Below are 27,286 nucleotides of genomic sequence, written 5' to 3' on the forward strand. Positions count from 1 at the left end.
ATGTTGTCTGGTCACAGCAACAGCTTCCAAATGCAAAACCACACACCTGGAATCAACCCCAGACCTTTTAACTACTTCATTGATTACAGGTTTACGAGGGAGACGCCTTCAGAGTTAATTGCAGCCCTTAGAGTCCATTGTCCAATTACTTTTGGTCCCTTGAAAAAGAGGAGGCTATGCATTACAGAGCTATGATTCCTAAACCCTTTCTCCGATTTGGATGTGGAAACTCTCATATTGCAGCTGGGAGTGTGCACTTTCAGCCCATATTATATATATAATTGTATTTCTGAACATGTTTTAGTAAACAGCTAAAATAACAAAACTTGTGTCACTGTCCAAATATTTCTGGCCCTAACTGTATAATTGGTTAATTCCATTTTTTGCCTGCTTGCTCAACCTACTTGTTGGTTCAATCAGATCATAAAATGTTACAGTATATTGGATCTGGTTAACAGTTCACTAATGAAACTTTTCTTCTTTCAGTTCTGACAGTTTCAGACAAGTCATAAAAACAATTAAAATGCAGTGGTTCTACCATTTATCATTGCTGCAGAAAATAATACATCTGAAATCCTATGAACCCATTTAATTTACCACCAAACAATTAGGTCCCCATCAAGATTATTGTGAGATGAGAATGAAAACATTTAATTGAAGTTTTGCTGGATACAGTGTCATATAATGTATGTTGATTTAGATTTGTTCTGTCAAGATAGTGAAAAATATATGCAATCTATTGTAGAGTGGGACAGCATCGTAATCCTGTAGAAGCTGAGATGCAATGGAAATGATACTAAAATGATACTGAACTGATATAGCTTTGTCCTTATTTTTGTTCCATGCAGGAGTTTTGAAGACATAGATGTGCTTTCTAGAAACAAATACATTACATTTGAGTGAAGGTTTTGTACAAAATATCACTTAATGGGGAGATTTATCATGATTGGAATCAGTTTTCCTAGCTGCTCTTCACTGCCACCACCAATAATAGGTTAGGGTCCTGAAATGGGACCCCAACATCTTTCAAATTCACAAAACCCTGAATGTGTTTTCTACACCAGACAACTCTTTTAAATTAAGTTGTTTGAAAGTGAAAAGGGGTCAACACACATTAAAATCACTTGTTTTCATCTTGCTTAATACAAATCTGCAAATAGCAGCAACACGCAGACTCTAAATCACCAATAAACTTTCAATGGCTGTCACGCTTGTTCAGCTGATAGTTGTCTTTCCAGACTTTTCCATACACAGCAGAAGAAAACATCAGAAGCTATCTTATTACAATAATCTCCATTATTTTGCAATTAATTAATTAAAATTATTTTATTTAAATAGTACCAACATATGCTACAGAACTATACAGATTATAGATAATGGGGCCAATTTATTAAGATCAGAGTTTTTTGCTGCAGTCTTACTCCACCTTTGCATAGCACAATATGCACCAGTACTATTAAAAGGCTATGGTCCCTTAATAATGTTGGTGTATGACTGGGAGGTCCCATGTGCTAGAAATGAAATATACACCAGTCAGGGTTTAGATTGGATTTCTAGTGTAACTCATGTCAATTTTCTTGTGGGAGTTATAGTAAATCTTAGGACAGAGACATCCCTCCTCTGGCCCACCTAGATTCCCTCTTCACCCATTTATTTTTAAGCGGTAGGCAGGTCACAATACAGAAAAAAATGGGAATTTTTGAGCAAAAATCCATGTACATGCAACAAAAAAATATGACATTTTATGTCTTGTTTTCCAGAAAACCAGGGTGCAAGGCATAATAAATGGACTCCAATGTTCTAATATGTAATCAAATAAAAGTATAAAAAATATAAAAAGTATAAAAATCCATTTATTATGTGCTGATGTAATGTCCCTGTCAATCTATCATGGGTTCTGCTTGCAATGTCGGAGACATTGTGCATAAAAGGGAGGCCCCAGTGGCGAAGCACATCTGGGCCAAACATGCAGGGGATCCCTTTTCTTTAAAATTCCAAGGACTGGAAAAAGTGCCACGTTCAATCAGGCGAGGTGATTGGGATAATTTAATCCTGAAAAAAGAGACGCAATGGATCTTTCGATTCAGATCCCTGAGTCCTGGGGGTCTGAACGAATCCCTATCCTTTCTACCTTTCCTGTGAGTTCTGTTTAACATCTGGATGTGTGTGGGTTTACCACCAGCACGCGTGTGGTGTTAAACTTTTTTCCACGGTGCTGTGGTTAGTTAATCCACCTTTACTGTAAACTGGTTCGGTGATTAAAATTGCTTTCTTTTGGAAAAAGATAAGAATGGACAGATGTGGAATGACCTGTGGGAGTCCAGTATGGTAGTCTATTTTAAGGGCAGGTAGATACAGCATGGAGTGATAGAACTTGATATTATCCTACTAAAACATCGAGACATAAAGGCAGCTTGTTATTGCGGGTGAATAGTATAAAACACTGTTAATTGACCAAATAAGAGAATATCTCTATACTACTATAAAGGAGATACCAACAGAATTGGGGTTATTGTGGGTTCAGGGGAGTCCAGGGGTCATTTGCCCTTGGCTTTTCCCTTGGGTCATTTTTGTGATTCTTGCAATACTACTGTGGCTGGTCCCACATGATAATGAATTTTATAAGAATATGTGTGACCGAGTGGGAGGCTCTCTGACTCTGATTCCAAAGTATTGGATTGAGGAGTCGGTGTCAGAGGGCTTATCTAGATCGTATTTCTGTCTCTCCTCCCTATAAATGCAGTCACTACAAATGTAGTGATTGAACCCATTTGATCATCCTGGAGAATACTCCTTTATAATCGCCATGCAAGACCTTGGGAAGCAATGAGTTAATTTAGCCTACTCGATGTCCCGATATAGCTGTTTTGCTCAATGAAGTCAGCGCTGTGTTTTATTAAGCTCTCGCGCATGCGCGAGGCTCCGTATCCAGCCTTCCTGGATCATTGGCCACGCCCCCTCAGAGGTTCGTCTCCCAGTCGCTCAGGGATTGGAGCGCGGGATGAAGGGGGCGGGATACTAGGAGGCGGAGACTCAGGCGTCTGCGGATATATAAAGCCTGAGTTCGGCAGCGGGCAGCGTCGATCCTTATGAAGTAGCGGGGCCAACCCTCATGGTCCCGTGAACTGCGGTTTTCACCGCACAACTATTGAATTAGCCATTGCGCTCCATTACCGTGCCTCCTGATGAACTAAAAAGGGAAACGCGTTGAGGTCTATATGCTAGTGAGGGACAGGGGGGGTCTGTAGCAGCGTTCTCAGCCTGATAGCCTCTCCCTTAGGATCGAGGGGTAGAGGGTTGTTTTGCTATACTAAGCTGATTACTGGTCTCTGTTTGAATTACCCCCGTGCTATTTACCTCTTATCAATCTCAAAGGTTGAGGGAGGATAGTTTATTGCTTTATTACAATAGTGTTGAGTCAATACAAATATAGGACAGTGAAGGCAGGACAGTGTATATAGAGGGCAAGCCCACTGTAACTACAGCACTCAGCAACCTATTTCTAGCAATACTACCCCTCTACCTTTATTTTAATTGGGTCCACGTTTTTATTATGCAGTTTGAAATAAAAGTTACATTTTATTCAATTTGATAGGGAATTTTTTCAGTGTATATATAGTTCTGCTTGCAGACTCATTTATTCCTTCATCAATCTCTACCTGCTCCCCTTTTTTAGAAGTCTTTAACCCCTAGATGTCTCAAATCAGGCTATTTACGTCGCTCTATCTGATGCCCCGTGCTGCAGTCTCATTAATTACAGTCAAACAGCTTTGATCTACAACTGCTTCTGTAGGAGCGATAAGTGCTAGCATCTACATGCTGAAGTTAATGTCCTAGAGTTACACTGTGATAAGGGAAGCTTTTAGAACTTTTATCATCACTTTTATTTAAAAAATCTAACCTGTTATAGTGAAACTGACTTCCCATTCACTTTGTGCTAGCAGAACTTGCTCCCCTGCCAGTCCCCACCATCACCTACTTCCTGAATATTTGCTCTGTCTAAGCAGGGAGCCTAGCTAGAGATAAATAAAATAGTTTACAGCCCTCTAATATACTAAACTACTGTTTAATTTAGACATGGACAAGGTGTCCAGAAAATAAGCCATGCTGGATATAAAACCTAAATTTTTTGTTGAAAACGATATAAATGTGTAGCCCCTGTAATCAGAAGAACTAGAGAATCTAATTTTAATACGTTTATGTGCAATAGTATATATGAAAACGATTTAGTTTTAGGTAGCATTTCACATTTTATAACATTCTTAGTTAACAAATAATACTACTTATTTTGAGATATGCAAAACCATTAAATAGATATTGTAGTGTAAAGCAATCTATACTAAACTGCTAAATTTGGCCTGGGCATTGGGGCATCAACGACACTTGGTCTGGAAAGGGTTAAACTATTAAACTATAGTTCTCTGTATTACCCTGAATTTCTATAACAACTGACCTTCACACTACATCTCTACACATATTTCATGACATTCTCTTAGCTCCTTTGCTGATATTCTCCTAGACATCTTCTATGACTATGATTATTCTAATGGCCAACACAAGACCTTAAAGCAGGACTGTCATTCACGTACATCCAGCTGCTCACATTGAATACACTGGGGGCAGCACTTCAATGCTTAGTGCTCAATAAAATAGTACTGTGTTTTGTTCAGTTGCCCAGTTTTCCTTCCTTTACAATATTATGATACACTTTCATACATGTTATTTTTCTTAAAAATGGCTTCTGCAGAGATCACATGTTGTGAAATACTAGTAAATGGTATTGAGGGCAATCCCAGTACACATTTCATTCATGTTTTTTATATAGTTTAAAATATTATCATAGAGTGAAACAATTTGTATGTTTTTGGCTTTATCCATAAAACAGCTGGTAACATTGTATAAAATACTGGAAAAAGACATGAACTAAAGAGAGAAATATTGTAAAGCATGAGTTGCCGAGTCTCATTTGGCATAAGATTGAATCTTGGAATAGTTCCAATTATAGAGGCCTAGGGCATAATCTGAAAAAAAAACCCTGAAATTAAGGCATGAAATTGCTTGATAATTTTTAAGCACATTCTTCCTGCCTAGAGTGAAGGACAACACAGTAGGATGCAATGTGCTGAAATTTCTCTTTCTATGTCGTTTACATAACACTAACATAGCATTATAATAAAAAATGCAATATTTCTGTATTTATCTAAAGCCCACTTCCAAACTTTCAGTAAGCACACATATACAATTTCAAGAAAAATAAAAGTTTTAGCGTTTGGCTCTAGCCTCTTTTGGCTAGAGGTAAATTATTATCATTCTACCGATGTATTTATTAATATACAGTACATTACTACTGGAAAATTCAATTGAATGATAACAATCTAAGCGAGTGATATCTTAATGATATGATAAAAATATATTTTGCCGCTTAGCATCCTCATACTTATTGGTCAGCAATGAAAATAACAACACATTACAGACTGAATATTTGTGTTTAGATGTGAACAAGTTATATGGGTATATACAGTAGATGCACATCAATAAAATACTAAAGTCAATTATAAGAAAATACAGATGGTTACTACAATTGTGGACCTACCATCAATCCACTCATGTGAAACTGGATCAAAACTTCCATATAGCTGTCCTATAGTCATAGCCTTTGGATTTATAAAAATATAATCAACACCATGTTCATTCATTAATCCCTTTGTTTCCAAGTCTTTTAGAACTTCAGCAAGAACCTTAAGTGCAGAGGTTTTTCCCCCAAACGGGCTTCCAATCACCATAAAGCCATGTCGAACCAGCATCATTTCATATATCTATTAAATAAAGAGATATTGTTACATTTACAGATATGGAGGTGTCCTAACTCACCTGTCATCTTAGTCATGCTATATGAGATATGTGTATACCAAGCTAAATAGATTTTCTAAACAGAAAATAATTTCATGACAAGTTTTTTTTTTTATAAACTATCCTATTTGTATAGCCACCCAGGGTGGGGCGAGGTGTGAGACGGTGAATTGCACTCTTTACAGGCTTTTGTTAGCAGCTTGTGATATTGAAATAGTTAACCAAATTGGAGATCAGTTAAGTGTGGGAACAGATCTCTACATATATACAATGTGTTTGAGAATAGTGCCTTTGATTCAGCATAGATCTAACATGAAGAAAATAAGTGCATGAAATAAGAATTTGCTTTTGTCATGTTCTGCCTTTGTTATCATGGAACTTAAAATATGATTAACTAGTTAACGCAACTTTTCATATCCATTGATAATAATATGTCCTTCTTCTCTCCTCTTGGTCTGTATACCTTTCTCTTGCCAACCCAGTGCCTATCTATTCTTCCATCCAAATACAAACTGACCTCATAACTTGTATCACTGATGTATAAACATATAAACATAAGCTATAGTATTGGCTGATGTAGTGACTGCTACTGCAACTGTTGGATCCTGTTGCCTTCCTAGTCAGGGCTCGTTCACATCAGCGTTGTGAACTCCGTAGTTCAGGTTTCTGTTTCCTGCCTAAAACAGAGCAGGAGACGGAAACCTGTAGGAGTCTCTCTCACCCATTCATTTGAATGGGTGAGAGAGATGTCCGGCCGTGAGCGGCGGGGAGCGTTTTAGGCTCTCCGCCGCGAAACCGGGTTTTATAATCCGGACACAGAGTCGGACATGCACTACTCTGTGTCCGGATTATAAAACCCGGTTTCGCGGCGGAGAGCCTAAAACGCTCACCGCCGCTCACGGCCGGACCCAGTCTGAGCTTTCCGACTTCTGGCATGCAGAAGACTGAAAGCTCAGAACGGACAGATGAATGCAGGTGTGAACCTAGCGTCAGCTAGTTTTTTTTTTCCAGGTTATGCTTCTTAAAACACTGGACATTACTCTGTACTGTTAGTTTATCGTATTACAGCAGGAAATATTTATTTCTTTATATAAAAAATATGAGATAAATTCTGACAGTTTGTATATGCAGCTTATTAGGCTGGAAGAAGTAATTAAATGAACAATTTTAATAAAAATAATATGATTGAATTCATTAATCCAACTGTAGAACTCCTATAGCTTTAGAAGACTTTGATTTCAATAGCAAATTTTATCTTTGTATCGTTCTTATACTCAAATATGGAAATAATAAATCGCAAAATTTTAATATTAACCCCTTCCCACCGCAGGAATTTTTCAATTTTCGTTTTCTGTTTTTGACCCTTCCAAAGTCCATAACTTTTTTATTTGTCCACTCTCAGAGCCATATGAGGTCTTAATGTTTGTGGGACAAATTGTTCTTCGTGGTAGTACCATTAATTACTCTGTACAATATACAGGTAAACTGGAAAAAAAATTCTGAATGGGGTGGATTTGAAGAAAAACGGATTTGTGCGACTTTCCTATGGGATTAATTTTTACAGCGTTCACTGTTCAGCTAAAATGACATGTCACGTGCATTCTGTGTTCAGGTACAATTCCAGGGATACCAAATTTATATGGTTTTATTTACATTTTAGCCCCTTAACAAAAATCCAAAAGTATGCTAAAACATTTTTATACTTCCATGTACGGGGATGTAAAAGGCATATTTTTTGCGGGTGCCGGTTGTACTTTCTCATTATACCATTTTGGTAAATGTCAATAGCTTTGATCACTTTTTATTCAAATTTTTATCATAGGCAAAATAGTGAAAAAACGTCAGTTTGGCACTTTATACTTTTTTCCAGCTATGGATACCTAATATGTATGTGTTTCACAGTATTTAAGTAGTTTTATATGTGTTCTAGGGAATAAGGGGGGGATTTTTAATACTTTTTATTTTATTTTTTTCTTACTTTTTTTTTTGCATTTATTAGACCTCCTAGGGGTCTTGAACCCCAGGGGGTCTGATCACTAATGCAATGCATTACAATGCTAATGCATTGCAATACACTACATAGAGTATCCTGCAATAGAAAATATAGTATGACAGGCCGGAAAACTTTTAGGAGGCTCCCAGCTGTTATAGGAACAGGACGCAAGCCCCAGAGCTTGCTATAGGTGCATGTGATCGCCAGAAATATGGTTTAACTGAGACACCAAAGGAGTTAATGCCCATGATCGGTGCGAATTAAGGGGGCTGTCTGGCTCCTTACCAGATGTCGGGAAGGAGTTAAACAATCATGTCATTAAAGGGATTCTATCATTTAAGTGCAATTTTTTCTGGGTACCACATTGGAATAGCCTTAAGAAAGGCTATTCTTTTCCTACCTTTAAATGTCTTCTCTGGGCTGCCCCTCGGTAGAAATCCCAGTTTTCGTCGATATGCAAATGAGTTATCTCACAGCACTAGGAGCAGGCCTCAGCACTCAAACAGCACTGGAGGTGTCCAGAGAACTCTCCAGCGCCGCCTCCATATTCTTCAGAAACGGCCTCTCCACTTCTTCTTCCGGTGCTAGGTTCAAACTTCTAGGCCTCAGGCCTAGAGCAAAGACAACTGCACATGCCTGCTGGCCACAAGAAAATGACCGCTTACACAGTATTATAAGTGGCCATTTTCTTATGGTCGGCAGACATGTTCAGTCGGCTGTCCAAGGCCTAGAAGTTTGAAGCCAGTGCCGGAATAAGACGTGAAGAGATGTAGTTCCAGAAGAAGATAGAGGCAGCGCTGGAGAGTTCTCTCGCAGCATTGGGGATGACCCCAGTGCATTTTGAGTGCTAGGGCCCACCCCCAGTGCTGTGAGAAAACTCCTTTGTATACCAACGAAAACCGGGATTTATACCGAATGGCAGCATGGAGAAGACATCTAATCTAGACCTTTCTTAAGGCTATTCCGACATGGTAAAAAAATTGCATTTTAATGATCTAATCCCTTTAAGCTACAATCCAGAACATCCAAGGCATATTTTTATGGAGTTTCAGTGAAAACAGTAAGATTGACTGTTATATATTTACTTATCTCCTCTTGGCCTCTGCTTATTATATTCTCAGGTCTGAAGAGATCTCAGAACATAATAATGGTTCAAGAGTGGTGAACTCAAAATTTTGGGAAAAATTGTAATAAACTCAGCTTGTTGCAATCACTCATTCCTGCTAATGATTCTTAAAGGGGTTGTCCCATCACAAGGATCCTATCTATACTGCTTATTAATGTGGATGTAAGACTTTTCCTAAATACATCGCTTCAGCAAAACTGCTTTATTTGTCCACTATCTTACTTTATTCAATTCATTGTTGACACAGCCCTGACTTAGCTGCTCATGAGTCAAGTGATGTATCTGCTGATCTCAGGGGGGGGGGGGGGGGAGGGGGGGATAAGTGCAGGGAGCGAGCCTGTGTTTCTAGCTATTCCTGTGTCTACACCATGTGACCTAGCTTCCTGCTCTCAGATAGGGGAGAGGAGCTGCTTTCATTTCTTCTGTTCTCCCAGTTATCAGGTTAGCTAATTCAATTGTGTTCATTATGGCAGAAGACAGGCAGTCTCTGTATGTAACACAGAATGGAGTTGCTGCTGCCTGTACTTCATAGTCCAATATGGTGGGCGGAGCTACACGTGAATTTGGGGGCAGAGCTAAACGGCAGGTTGCATGTGAAACCCCGCCCACCAAATGATGCAAGAAACCAGGAAGAAAGAAGATTTTACAGCAGTAAAGACTGATGAGTATGTGAGGTGGGAATACCCCTTTAATGATTATGAAAAAGCAAGACATACCCATTACAACTGTACACAATTACAATTCTAAAAATCATCATAACTAGAGATAAGTACATTTTTCAAAAAAATCAATTTTCTGATACTATTCGATTCAATCAGAATTAAGTTGTGGCAAATTCCTTTAACCCCTTCCTAACATCGCACTAATAGTATCGCGCTTCTGAGAAAGACTTCCCACAAACCACGCAGGAGCATGATGTGCTGTGTGCGCACCCCGATTTACGGGTGTCAGCTGTATGTAATGCCTAACACTGTCCTCTAACACCCTCAGTTGAAGCTGAGCTCGGATTGCGGCTGTCAACCCCTGAGATTCTGCAGTAAAACATGACTGCAGAATCTCAGTGGTTTTATTATATAGTGAGGTCCTGATCAGCCCCCCTGTGATGTTTTTGGGGGAGTAATATCATGATTAAAAATAAAAAAAAAAAATTACTGATACTCACCTGTCCTGGGCTGAGCATCCACTCCGGAGCTCTTCCAAATAATGACAAAGGCCGTGTTCCCCAGGCCTCACTGGTGGGGCCTGCGATTGGACCCCAGCAGTCACATGGGGAGAGATAACATTATTACGTAATTTTTTAAAAATGTTTTAATCACAACAGCACCCCCTGATCCCATCACGGGGGTGCCGAGGGAGACATGTAGCATGGCAGAACCCTTGCTACTGTGGCCATGTTTGACCGCGGGCATCCAAGGGTTCTGCATCTAAGGATTTCAAACCCTTGATCGGAGTTATGCGATTCATTGCCACGAAGCATGAGGAAGTTTGGATTTGATGTGAATCGAATATTTCCTGAAATTCGGATCGAATTCCACTTAGTCAGCTTTTATTCGCTCATCTCTAATCATAACCAATAACTTTGGCTGCATTTACAGAAGTTAAGCCGGATTCACATGGGAGTTTTTGGTCCGGAAACTGAGGCGGAGGCCACTTCACTTTCCGGACCAAAAAATGGGTAGCCTAAACAACATTTTGTGGTGAGCTCACAAAAATACTGTATAATGCTACAAAAACAATATTTGCATTAATCATAACAAGGAAGCATATGCGCCCCAATTCTTTTAATGCTAGCTAGAGGAAATAATTATGGTCTGTAACCTATACAGTAGATGGAATATAATAGAATATGATTGAAGTCCAATAAAGAAGTGTTGCTCCAGAGATGAGGAGAGGGCTAGATATAATTTAAAATCATATTCTATCCTTAACCTCTTCTAAACTATAGTACTTTAGTCTTGCAGTGTTTGTTATCTCCTTCTTGCACAGTCTATTTCATTTCACCTTTCTGCTATTGCAGATTAGAGAATTAGGAGGAAATTGTCCATATGTCTGAAATATATTGGGTCACAAAGGGTAATGACAAAAAAGTAAATTATTATTGAAATATTATATAACATGTAATATTATAAACATGATTAGTAGAGATGAGTGAACAGTGAAATATTCAAGATTCAATATTTGTTTCGAATAGCTCAATATTCGACTATTCGAACAAATATCGAACCCCATTATATAGTCTATGGGGAAAAATGCTTCGTTTCAGGGGAAGCCACACTTCGACTCAGGAGAGTCACCAAGTCCACTATGACACCCCAGGAAATGATGCCAAAACCCTCGAATGCAACTGGGACAATAGGGGAAGCATGCTTGGGTGCATCAAACATGCCCAAGTACCTGTATTACACCACTATCTCGTCAGGATCCCTGTCAGCTTGCGATCGCGGGAGCTGACTTTTTCCCATAGGAATGCATTGACCAGCGTTGATTGGCCGAATGCCATACAGAGTACAGCATTCAGCCAATCAACTCTGGTTCTGTCGGAGGAGGTGGAGTCTAAAATTGGTCCACAGAAGTCTCCATTCTGGTCTGATCTCGGATGTAGCAGTGTTGAGTGCACAGCTCTGCTACACCGGAGATGTAGCAGAGCTGGCCGTGCGCTGAGCTCTGCTACACCGGAGATGTAGCAGAGCTGGCCATGCGCTGAGCTCTGCTACATCCAGAGATGTAGCAGACCTGAGTGTGCGCTGAGCTCTGCTACACCCGAGATGTAGCAGAGCGGAGTGTATGCTGAGCTCTGCTACATCCAGAGATGTAGCAGAGCTGAGTGTGCAGTGAGCTCTGATACACCAGAGATGTAGCAGAGCTGAGTTCCGGAGGATGAAGTAGAGCTGAGCGCACACTCAGCTCTGCTACATCTCTGGATGTAGCAGAGCTCAGCACACACTCAGCTTTGCTACATCTCTGAGTGTAGCAGAGCTCAGTACGCACTCAGCTCTGCTACATCTCTGGATGTAGTAGAGCTCAGCGCACACTCAGCTCTGCTACATCTCTGGTGTAACAAAGCTGTGCGGTCAACACTGCTACATCTGAGATTGGACTGTGGACCGATCTTAGCCTCTGCCTCCTCCAGCACTCAGCTCTGCTACATCTCTGGATGTAGTAGAACTCAGCGCACACTCAGCTCTGCTACACCTCTGCATGTAGTAGAGCTCAGCGCACACTCAGCTCTGCTACATCTCGGGAGTAGCAGAGCTCAGAGCACGGCCAGCTCTGCTACATCTCCGGTGTAGCAGAGCTGTGCGCTCAACACTGCTACATCTGAGATCAAACCAGAATGGAGACTTCTGTGGACCAATCTTAGACTCCACCTCCTCCGGCAGAACCAGCGTTGATTGGCCGAATGCTGTACTCTGTATGGCATTTGGCCAATCAATGCTGGTCAATGCATTCCTATGGGAAAAAGTCAGCTCCCGCATATCGCAAGCTGACAGGGATCCCGACCAGATAGAGCCCCAAAGAGCTGTTTCAGTAATATTCCCACCTAAATAAAGGTAATCCCTAGCTAACCCTACCAGTTCATCTATCCCTATCTCACAGACACATAGTTCACAGTCTCATATGACCCGGATATTAAATCCACTATTCATATAAATTGGAGGTCACCTGATTTAGCCAGTCAATTACTTTTTCCGATTTTTTTTTTTTATGCCTCCATTGTCAAAGTTTCTGTCCCACCTCCTCTGCGCTGTTATTGGTGCAAAAAAAGCACCAGGGAAGGTGGTAGGGGGATACAAATTTTTTTGTGCGTTTGCCTCGTGGTATTCGATTGTAATTGAATACCTTGAACGGCCTGATATTCAATCGAATATCAATTCAATCGAACGCAGTTATCTCATCACTAATAATTAGATGAGTAAATCAATTTGTTCAGTTCTAGTTCTGAAATTAATAAACCTGATTAACTTTAGTCTGCGTTTTTCAATGTATGGTTCTCCAATGGAATCCTCTAGTCATCCCAATTCCTTAACCATATGTGGGGAACTGGGTCAGAATAAAAAAACAAAAAGTTTCCTGACTGTTGTTTTTAGATTCTTGATATAAATAATTTACAGAGCAATGAACAGGTAGGAAAAATTATTTTGTCTTAATTATGGATGGATTTGCAAAGGAAAACTAACAGAGGGGAATAATTCGATTTGTCACTACTCAAATTCATTAAAAAGTTCCCAAAAGTATTGTATTTCATTAATTCTAAAACTTCTAGGATTTTTGCCACAGAAATTGTGCTAAACTGGTGGGCGTCCCCACAATGCCTTGTAGGTAACGCTCCCTCTAGCACAGTCAATCATGAGGGACTGTAGGTGAGAGTCACAGCCACTAAAAACCAGTCAACCAGGAAATACTGCTGCTTTGGGGGAAATATAGATAGGAAAGGAGCCTCAGACAAGAGAGTGACTTAGTGTCAGTGAATGCATTATATAGCGGGAAGAGAATAGATACATTTAGAATGAATTGGTAGATTTTAGAGAGATAAGTGTCAGTGTATAATGTCAGACTTTTCAAGGAAATCGGGGAACACTCTTGATTTGGGCCAAATTTTTTCAAGTCAAATATAACCTGGCAGTAAGTTTGATCGAATTGGACCCAAAAAAAGATTTTGAGAATTTTTCTTCTTTTTAAAAACTTGTACCCAAACAATGTATTGCATTTAAAAGTTCTCCATATTTTCAAGAATACTTCTCTCCGTTAATAACTGGAAGCATGCTTATTTATATGCTGGATTTAGAGACCAACACAGACCAAATACAGCTGACATTTGAAAGTTTGCTACAATGTAGTTTATACAGTCTGGAAAATCCAATGTGAGTTAACCAATCCAGACACCATTCTGATAGCTCTTACTGTCTTCGATACAGTCTATTAGGATAGGTAAGAGATTTGTCATGTTTAATTATATATGACCTACCTTAAAAAAAAAGTATAATTGGCTATTCAGTATTGTACCAGATGTGTTACTTTTTTATACTGAGACCCCAGCAGTGGTTTTCAACATGAAGATGTCTCAGCACGAAAGAAAAGAGTATACCATGAGTTCATATTTATACAAAGCAATATAAGAGTATGATATACTAAATTCACTGAATGAGAAGTCTGCTATAATATATTCAACAGAAAATGATATCACATATGAATGAGAGGAACACTTGCTGACTTGTATTATCTTCTTGATGAAGCAAGGGACTGGTTGCAGATTCATTTTCCTAGTGATTTCCCTGATGGACACCTCTAGACTGCCATGGTCAGGAGTTGGCAAAACAACCCCTGGGAAGAGGTCAGAAATGATGCTATCAAAAAGCGGGACATCATGGGACAAAAACTGCAAATTGAAAATGAGAGAGAGGAAAAAATTAGCAGCATCGTATCTCCTAGAACAAATCTGTGCCCTTACATATACTATATTCTGTTTTATTTTCTAAATAATTTTGTGTGTATGACACTAGAGATGAGCGAACACTAAAATGTTCGAGGTTCGAAATTCGATTCGAACAGCCGCTCAATGTTCGTGTGTTCGAACGGGTTTCGAACCCCATTATAGTCTATGGGGAACAGATACTCGTTAAGGGGGAAACCCAAATCCGTGTCTGGAGGGTCACCAAGTCCACTATGACACCCCAGGAAATGATGCCAACACCTCTGGAATGACACTGGGACAGCAGGGGAAGCATGTCTGGGGGCATCTAACACACCAAAGACCCTCTATTACCCCAACATCACAGCCTAACAACTACACACTTTACACACTCAATACCACCTCTCTGACAGTAGGAAAACACCTTGAAACATGTGTATTTGGCACTTGCAGTGAGGAGAGCTTGTCACCAGCAGTGAATTTGGCCCTTGTAGTAAGTTGAGGTTGGCACCAACATTTGTTTTGAAAATCAGGGTGGATTGAGCCTCTAACCAGCAGAGTTTGGGCAAATTCATGGTGGAGGAAGCCTCTAAAAACCCCAGTTTGGACCAATTCATGGTGGAGGGAGCCTCTAACCAGCCCAGTTTGGGCAAATTCATGGTGGAGGGAGCCTCTAAAAAACCCAGTTTGGACCAATTCATGGTGGAGGGAGCCTCTAACCAGCCCAGTTTGGGCAAATTCATGGTGGAGGGAGCCTCTAACCAGCCCAGTTTGGACCAATTAATGGTGGAGGGAGCCTCTAACCAGCCCAGTTTGGACCAATTAATGGTGGAGGGAGCCTCTAACCAGCCCAGTTTGGACCAATTCATGGTGGAGGGAGCCTCTAAACAGCCCAGTTTGGGCAAATTCATGGTGGAGGGAGCCTCTAAAAAACCCAGTTTGGACCAATTCATGGTGGAGGGAGCCTCTAACCAGCCCAGTTTGGACCAATTAATGGTGGAAGGAGCCTCTAACCAGCCCAGTTTGGACCAATTCATGGTGGAGGGAGCCTCTAAACAGCCAAGTTTTGGGAAATTCATGGTGGAGGGAGCCTCTAACCAGCCCAGTTTGGACCAATTCATGGTGGAGGGAGCCTCTAAACAGCCAAGTTTTGGGAAATTCATGGTGGAGGGAGCCTCTAACCAGCCCAGTTTGGACCAATTCATGGTGGAGGGAGCCTCTAAAAAACCCAGTTTGGACCAATTCATGGTGGAGGGAGCCTCTAAACAGCCCAGTTTGGGCAAATTCATGGTGGAGGGAGCCTCTAACCAGCCCAGTTTGGACCAATTAATGGTGGAGGGAGCCTCTAAACAGCCCAGTTTGGGCAAATTCATGGTGGAGGGAGCCTCTAACCAGCCCAGTTTGGACCAATTCATGGTGGAGGGAGCCTCTAACCAGCCCAGTTTGGACCAATTAATGGTGGAGGGAGCCTCTAAAAAACCCAGTTTGGACCAATTCATGGTGGAGGGAGCCTCTAAACAGCCCAGTTTGGGCAAATTCATGGTGGAGGGAGCCTCTAACCAGCCCAGTTTGGACCAATTAATGGTGGAGGGAGCCTCTAAACAGCCCAGTTTGGGCAAATTCATGGTGGAGGGAGCCTCTAACCAGCCCAGTTTGGACCAATTCATGGTGGAGGGAGCCTCTAACCAGCCCAGTTTGGACCAATTCATGGTGGAGGGAGCCTCTAATCAGCCCAGTTTGGACCAATTCATGGTGGAGGGAGCCTCTAACCAGCCCAGTTTGGGCAAATTCATGGTGGAGGGAGCCTCTAAAAAACCCAGCTTGGACCAATTCATGGTGGAGGGAGCCTCTAACCAGCCCAGTTTGGGCAAATTCATGGTGGAGGGAGCCTCTAAAAAACCCAGCTTGGACCAATTCATGGTGGAGGGAGCCTCTAACCAGCCCAGTTTGGGCAAATTCATGGTGGAGGGAGCCTCTAAAAAACCCAGTTTGGACCAATTCATGGTGGAGGGAGCCTCTAAACAGCCCAGTTTGGGCAAATTCATGGTGGAGGGAGCCTCTAACCAGCCCAGTTTGGACCAATTAATGGTGAAGGGAGCCTCTAAACAGCCCAGTTTGGACCAATTAATGGTGGAGGGAGCCTCTAACCAGCCCAGTTTGGACCAATTAATGGTGGAGGGAGCCTCTAACCAGCCCAGTTTGGACCAATTAATGGTGGAGGGAGCCTCTAACCACCCCAGTTTGGACCAATTAATGGTGGAGGGAGCCTCTAACCAGCCCAGTTTGGACCAATTCATGGTGGAGGGAGCCTCTAAAAAAACCAGTTTGGACCAATTCATGGTGGAGGGAGCCTCTAAACAGCCCAGTTTGGGCAAATTCATGGTGGAGGGAGCCTCTAAACAGCCCAGTTTGGGCAAATTCATGGTGGAGGGAGCCTCTAACCAGCCCAGTTTGGACCAATTAATGGTGGAGGGAGCCTCTAACCAGCCCAGTTTGGACCAATTCATGGTGGAGGGAGCCTCTAAACAGCCAAGTTTGGACCAATTCATGGTGGAGGGAGCCTCTAAAAAACCCAGTTTGGACCAATTCATGGTGGAGGGAGCCTCTAACCAGCCCAGTTTGGACCAATTAATGGTGGAGGGAGCCTCTAACCAGCCCAGTTTGGACCAATTAATGGTGGAGGGAGCCTCTAACCAGCCCAGTTTGGACCAATTCATGGTGGAGGGAGCCTCTAAACAGCCCAGTTTGGGCAAATTCATGGTGGAGGGAGCCTCTAACCAACCCAGTTTGGACCAATTCATGGTGGAGGGAGCCTCTAAAAAACCCAGTTTGGACCAATTCATGGTGGAGGGAGCCTCTAAACAGCCCAGTTTGGGCAAATTCATGGTGGAGGGAGCCTCTAAACAGCCCAGTTTGGGCAAATTCATGGTGGAGGGAGCCTCTAACCAGCAGAGTTGGTGGAAATCAGGGTGGAGGGAGCCTCTAACCAGCAGAGTTGGGGGAAATCAGGGTGGAGGGAGCCTAGTATTAGCAGAATTGTGCAACGCTTATGGTGGATGAGTATGAGGATGCGGAGGAATTGGAGAGGTTGAGTACAGACATGGAGTTTCATGTTGGGGTGCTTTACACAGGTGGGCACAAAAATGACGGCTCTACCCAGTGGTGGTTCATTTTTATCAAAGTGAGCCGGTCGGCACTCTCAGCTGACAGACGGGTGCGCTTGTCAGTGATGATGCCACCGGCTGCACTGAACACCCTCTCAGATAGGACGCTGGCGGCAGGACAGGACAGCACCTCCAAGGCATATAGGGCAAGTTCAAGCCACAGGTCCAACTTCGACACCCAATACGTGTAGGGCGCAGAGGGGTCGGAGAGGACAGGGCTGTGGTCGGAAAGGTATTCCCGCAACATGCGCCTATACTTCTCACGCCTGGTGACACTAGGACCCTCCGTGGCGGCACTTTGGCGAGGGGGTGCCATCAAGGTGTCCCAGACCTTAGACAGTGTGCCCCTCGTTTGTGTGGACCGGTGAGAACTTGGTTGCCTACTGGAGGAACTGCCCTCCCTGCCGCCAACGTCACATGCTGGAAACATCTCCATCATATTCTGCACCAATTGCCTGTGGCAAGCATTGATGCGATTGGCCCTCCCCTCTACCGGAATAAAAGACGAGATGTTGTTTTTATACCGGGGGTCAAGGATAGCAAAGATCCAGTACTGGTTGTCCTCCATGATTTTGACAATACGCTTGTCGGTTGTAAAGCACCCCAACATGAACTCAGCCATGTCTGCCACAGTGTTAGTTGGCATGACTCCTCTGGCCCCACCGGAAAGTTCAATCTCCATTTCCTCCTCATCCTCCATGTCTACCCATCCGCGCTGCAACAATGGGACGATTCGAAGTTGCCCGGAAGCCTCCTGTATCACCATCACATCATCGGACAACTCTTCTTCCTCCTCCTCCTCCTCCTCCTCCTCCATTAAACGCAGTGAAGCGGACAGATGTGTGGACCTACTCTCCAGCTGTGACGGATCGGATGCTATCCCTAACTCCTCTGTGTGATCTGAGTTATCCCTGATGTCAATCAGGGATTCTCTCAGAACACACAAGAGCGGGATTGTAAGGCTCACCATCGCATCCTCAGAGCTCACCCTCCTTGTGGACTCCTCAAAGACCCGTAGGATGTCACAAAGGTCTCTCATCCATGGCCACTCATGGATGTGAAACTGAGGCAGCTGACTTTGTGGCACCCTAGGGTTTTGTAGCTGGTATTCCATCAAAGGTCTCTGCTGCTCAACCACTCTATTCAACATCTGAAACGTTGAGTTCCAGCGTGTGGGGACGTCGCACAAAAGCCGGTGTTGTGGCACATGCAGGCGTTGCTGGAGAGATTTTAAGCTAGCAGCGGCTACTGTCGACTTGCGAAAGTGGGCGCACATGTGCCGCACTTTCACCAGTAGCTCTGGAACATTGGGGTAGCTCTTTAGGAAACGTTGCACCACTAGGTTGAAGACGTGGGCCAGGCATGGAACATGTTGGAGTCCGGCAAGCTCCAGAGCTGCTACCAGGTTCCGGCCGTTATCACAAACGACCATGCCTGGGCCCAGGTGCAGCGGCTCAAACCATATTGCCGTCTCATCGAGGAGGGCATCCCTCACCTCGGAGGCAGTGTGCTGTCTGTCCCCCAAGCTGATCAGCTTCAGCACAGCCTGCTGACGTCTACCAACGCCAGTGCTGCAACGTTTCCAACTCGTAGCTGGGGTCAATCTAACAGCGGAGGAGGAGGCGGTGGCGGAGGAGGAGGCGGTGGCGGAGGAGGAGGCGGTAGAGGAGGAGGAGGAGGGGGGTGTTCTTCTCGTGTCCCTGCCAGGAATGTTAGGCGGGGAGACGAGGTACACCGGGCCAGTTTGGGAAGCAGTCCCAGCCTCAACTACATTCACCCAGTGTGCCGTCAGTGAAATGTAGCGTCCCTGTCCGCATGCACTTGTCCACGCGTCGGTGGTCAAGTGGACCTTTGTGCAAAGCGCGGAACTAAGGGCCCGCCTGATGTTGAGTGACACGTGCTGGTGCAAGGCGGGGACGGCACACCGGGAGAAGTAGTGACGGCTAGGGACGGCATAGCGAGGTGCCGCAGTTGCCATCAGGTCCAGGAAGGCGGGAGTTTCAACAAGCCGGAACGCCAACATCTCCTGGGCCAGCAGTTTAGCGATGTTGGCGTTCAAGGCTTGCGCGTGTGGGTGGTTAGCAGTGTATTTCTGCCGCCGCTCCAATGTCTGAGAGATGGTGGGTTGTTGTAAAGAAACGCCTGATGGTGCCTTTGATGGTGCAGGAGAAGGAGATAAGACAGGACCAGGGGAGGATGAGGTAGAAGTCAACAAAGTGGCGGAGGCAGATGAAGTGGTGTCCTGGCTCGTCCTCTGGAGTGCATCGCCAGCACAGTCAGCAGTGGCAGTGGCAGAGGCAGTGGCAGAGGCAGTGGCAGTGGCGTGAACGGCAGGCGGCCTTTGTCCTGCCGTTGCTGCCTGCCACTGATTCCAGTGCTTGGATTCCAAATGACGGCACATTGAAGTGGTGGACAGGTTGCTCTTCTCAGAGCCCCTAATCAATTTCGAGAGGCAAATTGTGCAGACAACACTATATCTGTCCTCGGCGCATTCCTTGAAAAAACTCCACACCTTCGAGAAACGTGCCCTCGAGGTGGGAGTTTTTCGGGGCTGGGTACGAACTGGAACATCTTGGGAGATTCCGGGTGTGGCCTGGCTTCGCCTAAGCTGCTGACCTCTGCCTCTGCCTCTAGCTACCCTTTTTGGTGCTGCACCTGCCTCAACATCCACACTACTTTCCCCGCTTGACATCCCCCCTGTCCAGGTCGGGTCAGTGTCCTCATCATCCACCACTTCCTCTTCCAACTCCTGTCTCATCTCCTCCTCCCGCACAATGTGCCGGTCAACTGAATGCCCTGACGGCAACTGCGTCACATCATCGTCGATGAGGGTGGGTTGCTGGTCATCCACCACCAAATCGAACGGAGATGGAGGAGACTCTAGTGTTTGAGCATCTGGACACAGATGCTCCTCTGTTAGGTTCGTGGAATCGTGACGTGGAGAGGCAGGTTGAGGGACAATGAAAGGAGCGGAGAACAGCTCTGGGGAGCAGGGACAGTTTGGGTTATTGTTCTGTAAAGCTTCGGAATTTTGGGAGGAAGGAAGACAAGACTGTTGGGTAATAGGAGGAGAGGAGGCAGAGTCTGACTGGCTGCTGGACAATGTGCTGTAAGCGTTCTCTGACAGCCATTGCAAGACCTGTTCCTGGTTCTCGGGCCTACTAAGGTTTGTACCCTGCAGTTTAGTTAATGTGGCAAGCAACCCTGGCACTGTGGAGTGGCGCAATGCTTGCTGCCCCACAGGAGTAGGCACGGGACGCCCTGTGGCTTCACTGCTACCTTGCTCCCCAGAACCATTCCCCCGACCTCGCCCACGGCCTCGTCCACGTCCCTTTCCGGGAGCCTTGCGCATTTTGAATTCCTAGTTAGAAATTGGCACTGTATACCAGTAGTAAAAATTGTGGGTGCACGTAACCCCAATATATTCTTTGAATTCCCAGTCAGACACTGGCACTATATGGCAGTAGCAAGAAATGAGGGTATTTGTATTCCCAATATACTCTTTGAATTCCCAGTCAGACAATGGCACTGTATACCAGTAGTAAAAATTGTGGGTGCACGTAACCCCAATATATTCTTTGAATTCCCAGTCAGAAACTGGCACTATATGGCAGTAGCAAGAAATGAGGGTATTTGTATTCCCAATATACTCTTTGAATTCCCAGTCAGACAATGGCACTGTATACCAGTAGTAAAAATTGTGGGTGCACGTAACCCCAATATATTCTTTGAATTCCCAGTCAGACAATGGCACTGTATACCAGTAGTAAAAATTGTGGGTGCACGTAACCCCAATATATTCTTTGAATTCCCAGTCAGAAACTGGCACTATATGGCAGTAGCAAGAAATGAGGGTATTTGTATTCCCAATATACTCTTTGAATTCCCAGTCAGACAATGGCACTGTATACCAGTAGTAAAAATTGTGGGTGCACGTAACCCCAATATATTCTTTGAATTCCCAGTCAGAAACTGGCACTATATGGCAGTAGCAAGAAATGAGGGTATTTGTATTCCCAATATACTCTTTGAATTCCCAGTCAGACAATGGCACTGTATACCAGTAGTAAAAATTGTGGGTGCACGTAACCCCAATATATTCTTTGAATTACCAGTCAGAAACTGGCACTATATGGCAGTAGCAAGAAATGAGGGTATTTGTATTCCCAATATACTCTTTGAATTCCCAGTCAGACAATGGCACTGTATACCAGTAGTAAAAATTGTGGGTGCACGTAACCCCAATATATTCTTTGAATTCCCAGTCAGAAACTGGCACTATATGGCAGTAGCAAGAAATGAGGGTATTTGTATTCCCAATATACTCTTTGAATTCCCAGTCAGACAATGGCACTGTATACCAGTAGTAAAAATTGTGGGTGCACGTAACCCCAATATATTCTTTGAATTACCAGTCAGAAACTGGCACTATATGGCAGTAGCAAGAAATGAGGGTATTTATAACCCCAATATATTCTTTGAATTCCCAGTCAGACAATGGCACTGTATACCAGTAGTAAAAATTGTGGGTGCACGTAACCCCAATATATTCTTTGAATTACCAGTCAGAAACTGGCACTATATGGCAGTAGCAAGAAATGAGGGTATTTATAACCCCAATATATTCTTTGAATTCCCAGTCAGACAATGGCACTGTATACCAGTAGTAAAAATTGTGGGTGCACGTAACCCCAATATATTCTTTGAATTACCAGTCAGACACTGGCACTATATGGCAGTAGCAAGAAATGAGGGTATTTGTATTCCCAATATACTCTTTGAATTCCCAGTCAGACAATGGCACTGTATACCAGTAGTAAAAATTGTGGGTGCACGTAACCCCAATATATTCTTTGAATTCCCAGTCAGAAACTGGCACTATATGGCAGTAGCAAGAAATGAGGGTATTTATAACCCCAATATACTCTTTGAATTCCCAGTCAGACAATGGCACTGTATACCAGTAGTAAAAATTGTGGGTGCACGTAACCCCAATATATTCTTTGAATTACCAGTCAGAAACTGGCACTATATGGCAGTAGCAAGAAATGAGGGTATTTATAACCCCAATATATTCTTTGAATTCCCAGTCAGACAATGGCACTGTATACCAGTAGTAAAAATTGTGGGTGCACGTAACCCCAATATATTCTTTGAATTACCAGTCAGAAACTGGCACTATATGGCAGTAGCAAGAAATGAGGGTATTTATAACCCCAATATATTCTTTGAATTCCCAGTCAGACAATGGCACTGTATACCAGTAGTAAAAATTGTGGGTGCACGTAACCCCAATATATTCTTTGAATTACCAGTCAGACACTGGCACTATATGGCAGTAGCAAGAAATGAGGGTATTTGTATTCCCAATATACTCTTTGAATTCCCAGTCAGACAATGGCACTGTATACCAGTAGTAAAAATTGTGGGTGCACGTAACCCCAATATATTCTTTGAATTCCCAGTCAGACAATGGCACTTTATACCAGTAGTAAAAATTGTGGGTGCACGTAACCCCAATATATTCTTTGAATTCCCAGTCAGAAACTGGCACTATATGGCAGTAGCAAGAAATGAGGGTATTTGTATTCCCAATATACTCTTTGAATTCCCAGTCAGACAATGGCACTGTATACCAGTAGTAAAAATTGTGGGTGCACGTAACCCCAATATATTCTTTGAATTCCCAGTCAGAAACTGGCACTATATGGCAGTAGCAAGAAATGAGGGTATTTGTATTCCCAATATACTCTTTGAATTCCCAGTCAGACAATGGCACTGTATACCAGTAGTAAAAATTGTGGGTGCACGTAACCCCAATATATTCTTTGAATTACCAGTCAGAAACTGGCACTATATGGCAGTAGCAAGAAATGAGGGTATTTATAACCCCAATATATTCTTTGAATTCCCAGTCAGACAATGGCACTGTATACCAGTAGTAAAAATTGTGGGTGCACGTAACCCCAATATATTCTTTGAATTCCCAGTCAGAAACTGGCACTATATGGCAGTAGCAAGAAATGAGGGTATTTGTATTCCCAATATACTCTTTGAATTCCCAGTCAGACAATGGCACTGTATACCAGTAGTAAAAATTGTGGGTGCACGTAACCCCAATATATTCTTTGAATTACCAGTCAGAAACTGGCACTATATGGCAGTAGCAAGAAATGAGGGTATTTATAACCCCAATATATTCTTTGAATTCCCAGTCAGACAATGGCACTGTATACCAGTAGTAAAAATTGTGGGTGCACGTAACCCCAATATATTCTTTGAATTACCAGTCAGAAACTGGCACTATATGGCAGTAGCAAGAAATGAGGGTATTTGTATTCCCAATATACTCTTTGAATTCCCAGTCAGACAATGGCACTGTATACCAGTAGTAAAAATTGTGGGTGCACGTAACCCCAATATATTCTTTGAATTACCAGTCAGACACTGGCACTATATGGCAGTAGCAAGAAATGAGGGTATTTGTATTCCCAATATACTCTTTGAATTCCCAGTCAGACAATGGCACTGTATACCAGTAGTAAAAATTGTGGGTGCACGTAACCCCAATATATTCTTTGAATTCCCAGTCAGACAATGGCACTATATGGCAGTAGCAAGAAATGAGGGTATTTATAACCCCAATATATTCTTTGAATTCCCAGTCAGACAATGGCACTGTATACCAGTAGTAAAAATTGTGGGTGCACGTAACCCCAATATATTCTTTGAATTACCAGTCAGAAACTGGCACTATATGGCAGTAGCAAGAAATGAGGGTATTTATAACCCCAATATATTCTTTGAATTCCCAGTCAGACAATGGCACTGTATACCAGTAGTAAAAATTGTGGGTGCACGTAACCCCAATATATTCTTTGAATTACCAGTCAGAAACTGGCACTATATGGCAGTAGCAAGAAATGAGGGTATTTGTATTCCCAATATATTCTTTGAATTCCCAGTCAGACAATGGCACTGTATACCAGTAGTAAAAATTGTGGGTGCACGTAACCCCAATATATTCTTTGAATTCCCAGTCAGACACTGGCACTATATGGCAGTAGCAAGAAATGAGGGTATTTATAACCCCAATATATTCTTTGAATTCCCAGTCAGACAATGGCACTGTATACCAGTAGTAAAAATTGTGGGTGCACGTAACCCCAATATATTCTTTGAATTCCCAGTCAGACACTGGCACTATATGGCAGTAGCAAGAAATGAGGGTATTTGTATTCCCAATATATTCTTTGAATTCCCAGTCAGACAATGGCACTGTATACCAGTAGTAAAAATTGTGGGTGTATATAGCCCCAATTCTATTGCTAGGGGACTTGCAGGGTATTTCTGGGGTGAAGGTGGGGGGGCACACCGTTGGAACGGGTATCGGGGTATATATCGGGTATACGGGAATACACTGACAGTGTATTCCATTCAGGATCCTGGGAAAGCTGGGTTGCGGCGATTGAGCCCGTCAGTGCCACGTTACACTGACAAGCTTCTCCCTGGAATTTAGCTCTTATAAGAGCTGTTGGTTGTCTTCTCCTTCCTATCCTAGCCTGTCCCTGCCTACCCAGAATCTAAGCCCTAGCTAGCTGGACGGAAACCTCCGTCCTCGGTGAATTGCAAGCTCAGAATGACGCGAAGCTGGGCGTCGCTGTTCTTTTAAATTAGAGGTCACATGTTTTCGGCAGCCAATGGGTTTTGCCTACTTTTTTCAACGTCACCGGTGTCGTAGTTCCTGTCCCACCTACCCTGCGCTGTTATTGGAGCAAAAAAGGCGCCAGGGAAGGTGGGAGGGGAATCGAGTAATGGCGCACTTTACCACGCGGTGTTCGATTCGATTCGAACATGCCGAACAGCCTAATATCCGATCGAACATGAGTTCGATAGAACACTGTTCGCTCATCTCTATATGACACAAATCTGACTTTTTAATTCTATACTATATAAATAACACATATATCCTCCATATATTAAAAATTGTATGCTATAGCTCAGTCAGCACATACTGTAGTTATTAGATTTTCTTATACTATCTGTGAGTCAGATCCTAAAGAACAATTAAATCTAAAATATTGGTTATCAGCATATGAGCTGCACATTGAACAAATAGTCATGTATATTGCGGCAAGGAAGGATTATCTCTGGCTGGTGAAATATATGCAGATGAAAACCTTACTCCATCCACAGTGACATTTTAAAAGAAGCGTAGGGTCATAAACATTGCAATTAAGCTATAGCATGTAGTTTATCTTCTCGCCTGCCTTGTAATTGTCAATCGATCTGAAATGACACTGGAAAAGACCAGAACTAGAAACAGCTCATGTTTGCTGTCATGCATTTTCCTATTCCCAAGTAACACATTATAAAGCGCATACACTGTAGCTGGAAGTGGACAATACCTTGGGCAGATTAACGTCACGTATCGATCGAAGCATCAGTACATCCTCTTTCTCCTTTGGTAATTTAACCTTTAGGTTTCCAGCAGCTGTTAATACAGATTTTACTGCCCTCATTCCGTAATCATAGTGATGCTGGGAAGAAAGCTGAAAACAAATAGAGTGTTTTTAGCAGTCATCATATAAATCATGTGATTGATAGTTAACATGGAATTCACTTGGCACAGGCATTTATATATTTAAATTAAAAAATAAATAAATTAATATTTAAACATAATTAAGAAGGTTAAGCTCCATTCAGATCACATATTTTTTTTACTTCGTGTCAATTTTTTTCATCAATTAAATGGATATAAAAACATGATCTGAATAGAGTTGTATATAAATACAAAACACAGGGAAAAAATTCTAAATTTATTAAAAGAGATTGCTGCACATAGCTATTAACATAAGGCATTGTGTAAGGGTCTATATATGTGTCTATAAAGATGGTATTTTAGGGGGCATTCACACTACGTATACTGAAGCTTATTCTGAACGTAAAATAGAATAAGCGGCGTATAAAGCAGCTCCATTCATTTCTATGGGAGCCGGCATACGAGCGCTCCCCATAGAAATGAATGGGCTGCTTCTTTCACTGTGAGCAGTCCCATTGAAGTGAATGGGAAGTGCCGGCGTGTATGGCTCAGCATGAGCAGAGCTTGCCGTATACGCCGGCACTTCCCATTCACTTCAATGGGACTGCTCGCAGTGAAAGCAGCAGCCCATTCATTTCTATGGGGAGCGCTCGCATGCCGGCTCCCATAGAAATGAATGGGAAGTGTTCGGCAGCCCTGCTGTAACGCTGGCGTGGACGGCTGTGATACACGCTGGCGTTACGTAGTGTGAATGCCCCCTTACAGAGCTAAAGTGTTCTCAAAAAACAAGGTGACACTTCATCTGGTGAAAAAATTTTTTTTTCCAGAGCCAACAAGACTTCTTCACTATAAGGACTACCTGTAAGGACTGAATCTGTGGAATAGCTTACCCCAGGGGCTGATCACAGCAGCAGCAGCTTCAAAAACAGATTCAATGCCTTTTTACAGCATTGATGATTATGGAAATGTATAGAATGTTCATTTCCTTCACTCATCTTTTTAGTCATGTCCCCTTTCCCATCCCTTGATATAAATTAATGGACATGTCTCTCAACCGTACTTACTATGTAACTATATATTTGTACATTGCTATAAGGTCACATCCAAGCCGTCTTAATTCAAAACTGAATAACCCCAAGCTTGATGACCTTTGATTCTCTATGAAAACTAATTCTCCCATTCACTTAATGTCCTGCTCTGT

General features: G+C 42.9%; 1 protein-coding gene across 1 annotated transcript in view; it reads right to left on the reverse strand.

The window, feature by feature from the left end:
- LOC142203618 (dynein axonemal heavy chain 3-like) overlaps positions 1-27,286 on the reverse strand; it is a 927,911-nt gene that overhangs the window by 547,749 nt on the left and 352,876 nt on the right. The window contains exons 32-34 of the mRNA XM_075274510.1: positions 25,952-26,095; positions 14,182-14,346; positions 5,594-5,816 (exon numbers count right to left, since the gene is read on the reverse strand). Coding sequence (XP_075130611.1) covers positions 5,594-5,816; positions 14,182-14,346; positions 25,952-26,095 — 532 coding nt within the window. The remainder of the gene's footprint in view (positions 1-5,593; positions 5,817-14,181; positions 14,347-25,951; positions 26,096-27,286) is intronic.

The sequence above is a fragment of the Leptodactylus fuscus genome, chromosome 5 (assembly GCF_031893055.1).
Source record: "Leptodactylus fuscus isolate aLepFus1 chromosome 5, aLepFus1.hap2, whole genome shotgun sequence".
NCBI classification, from domain to species: Eukaryota; Metazoa; Chordata; class Amphibia; order Anura; family Leptodactylidae; genus Leptodactylus; species Leptodactylus fuscus.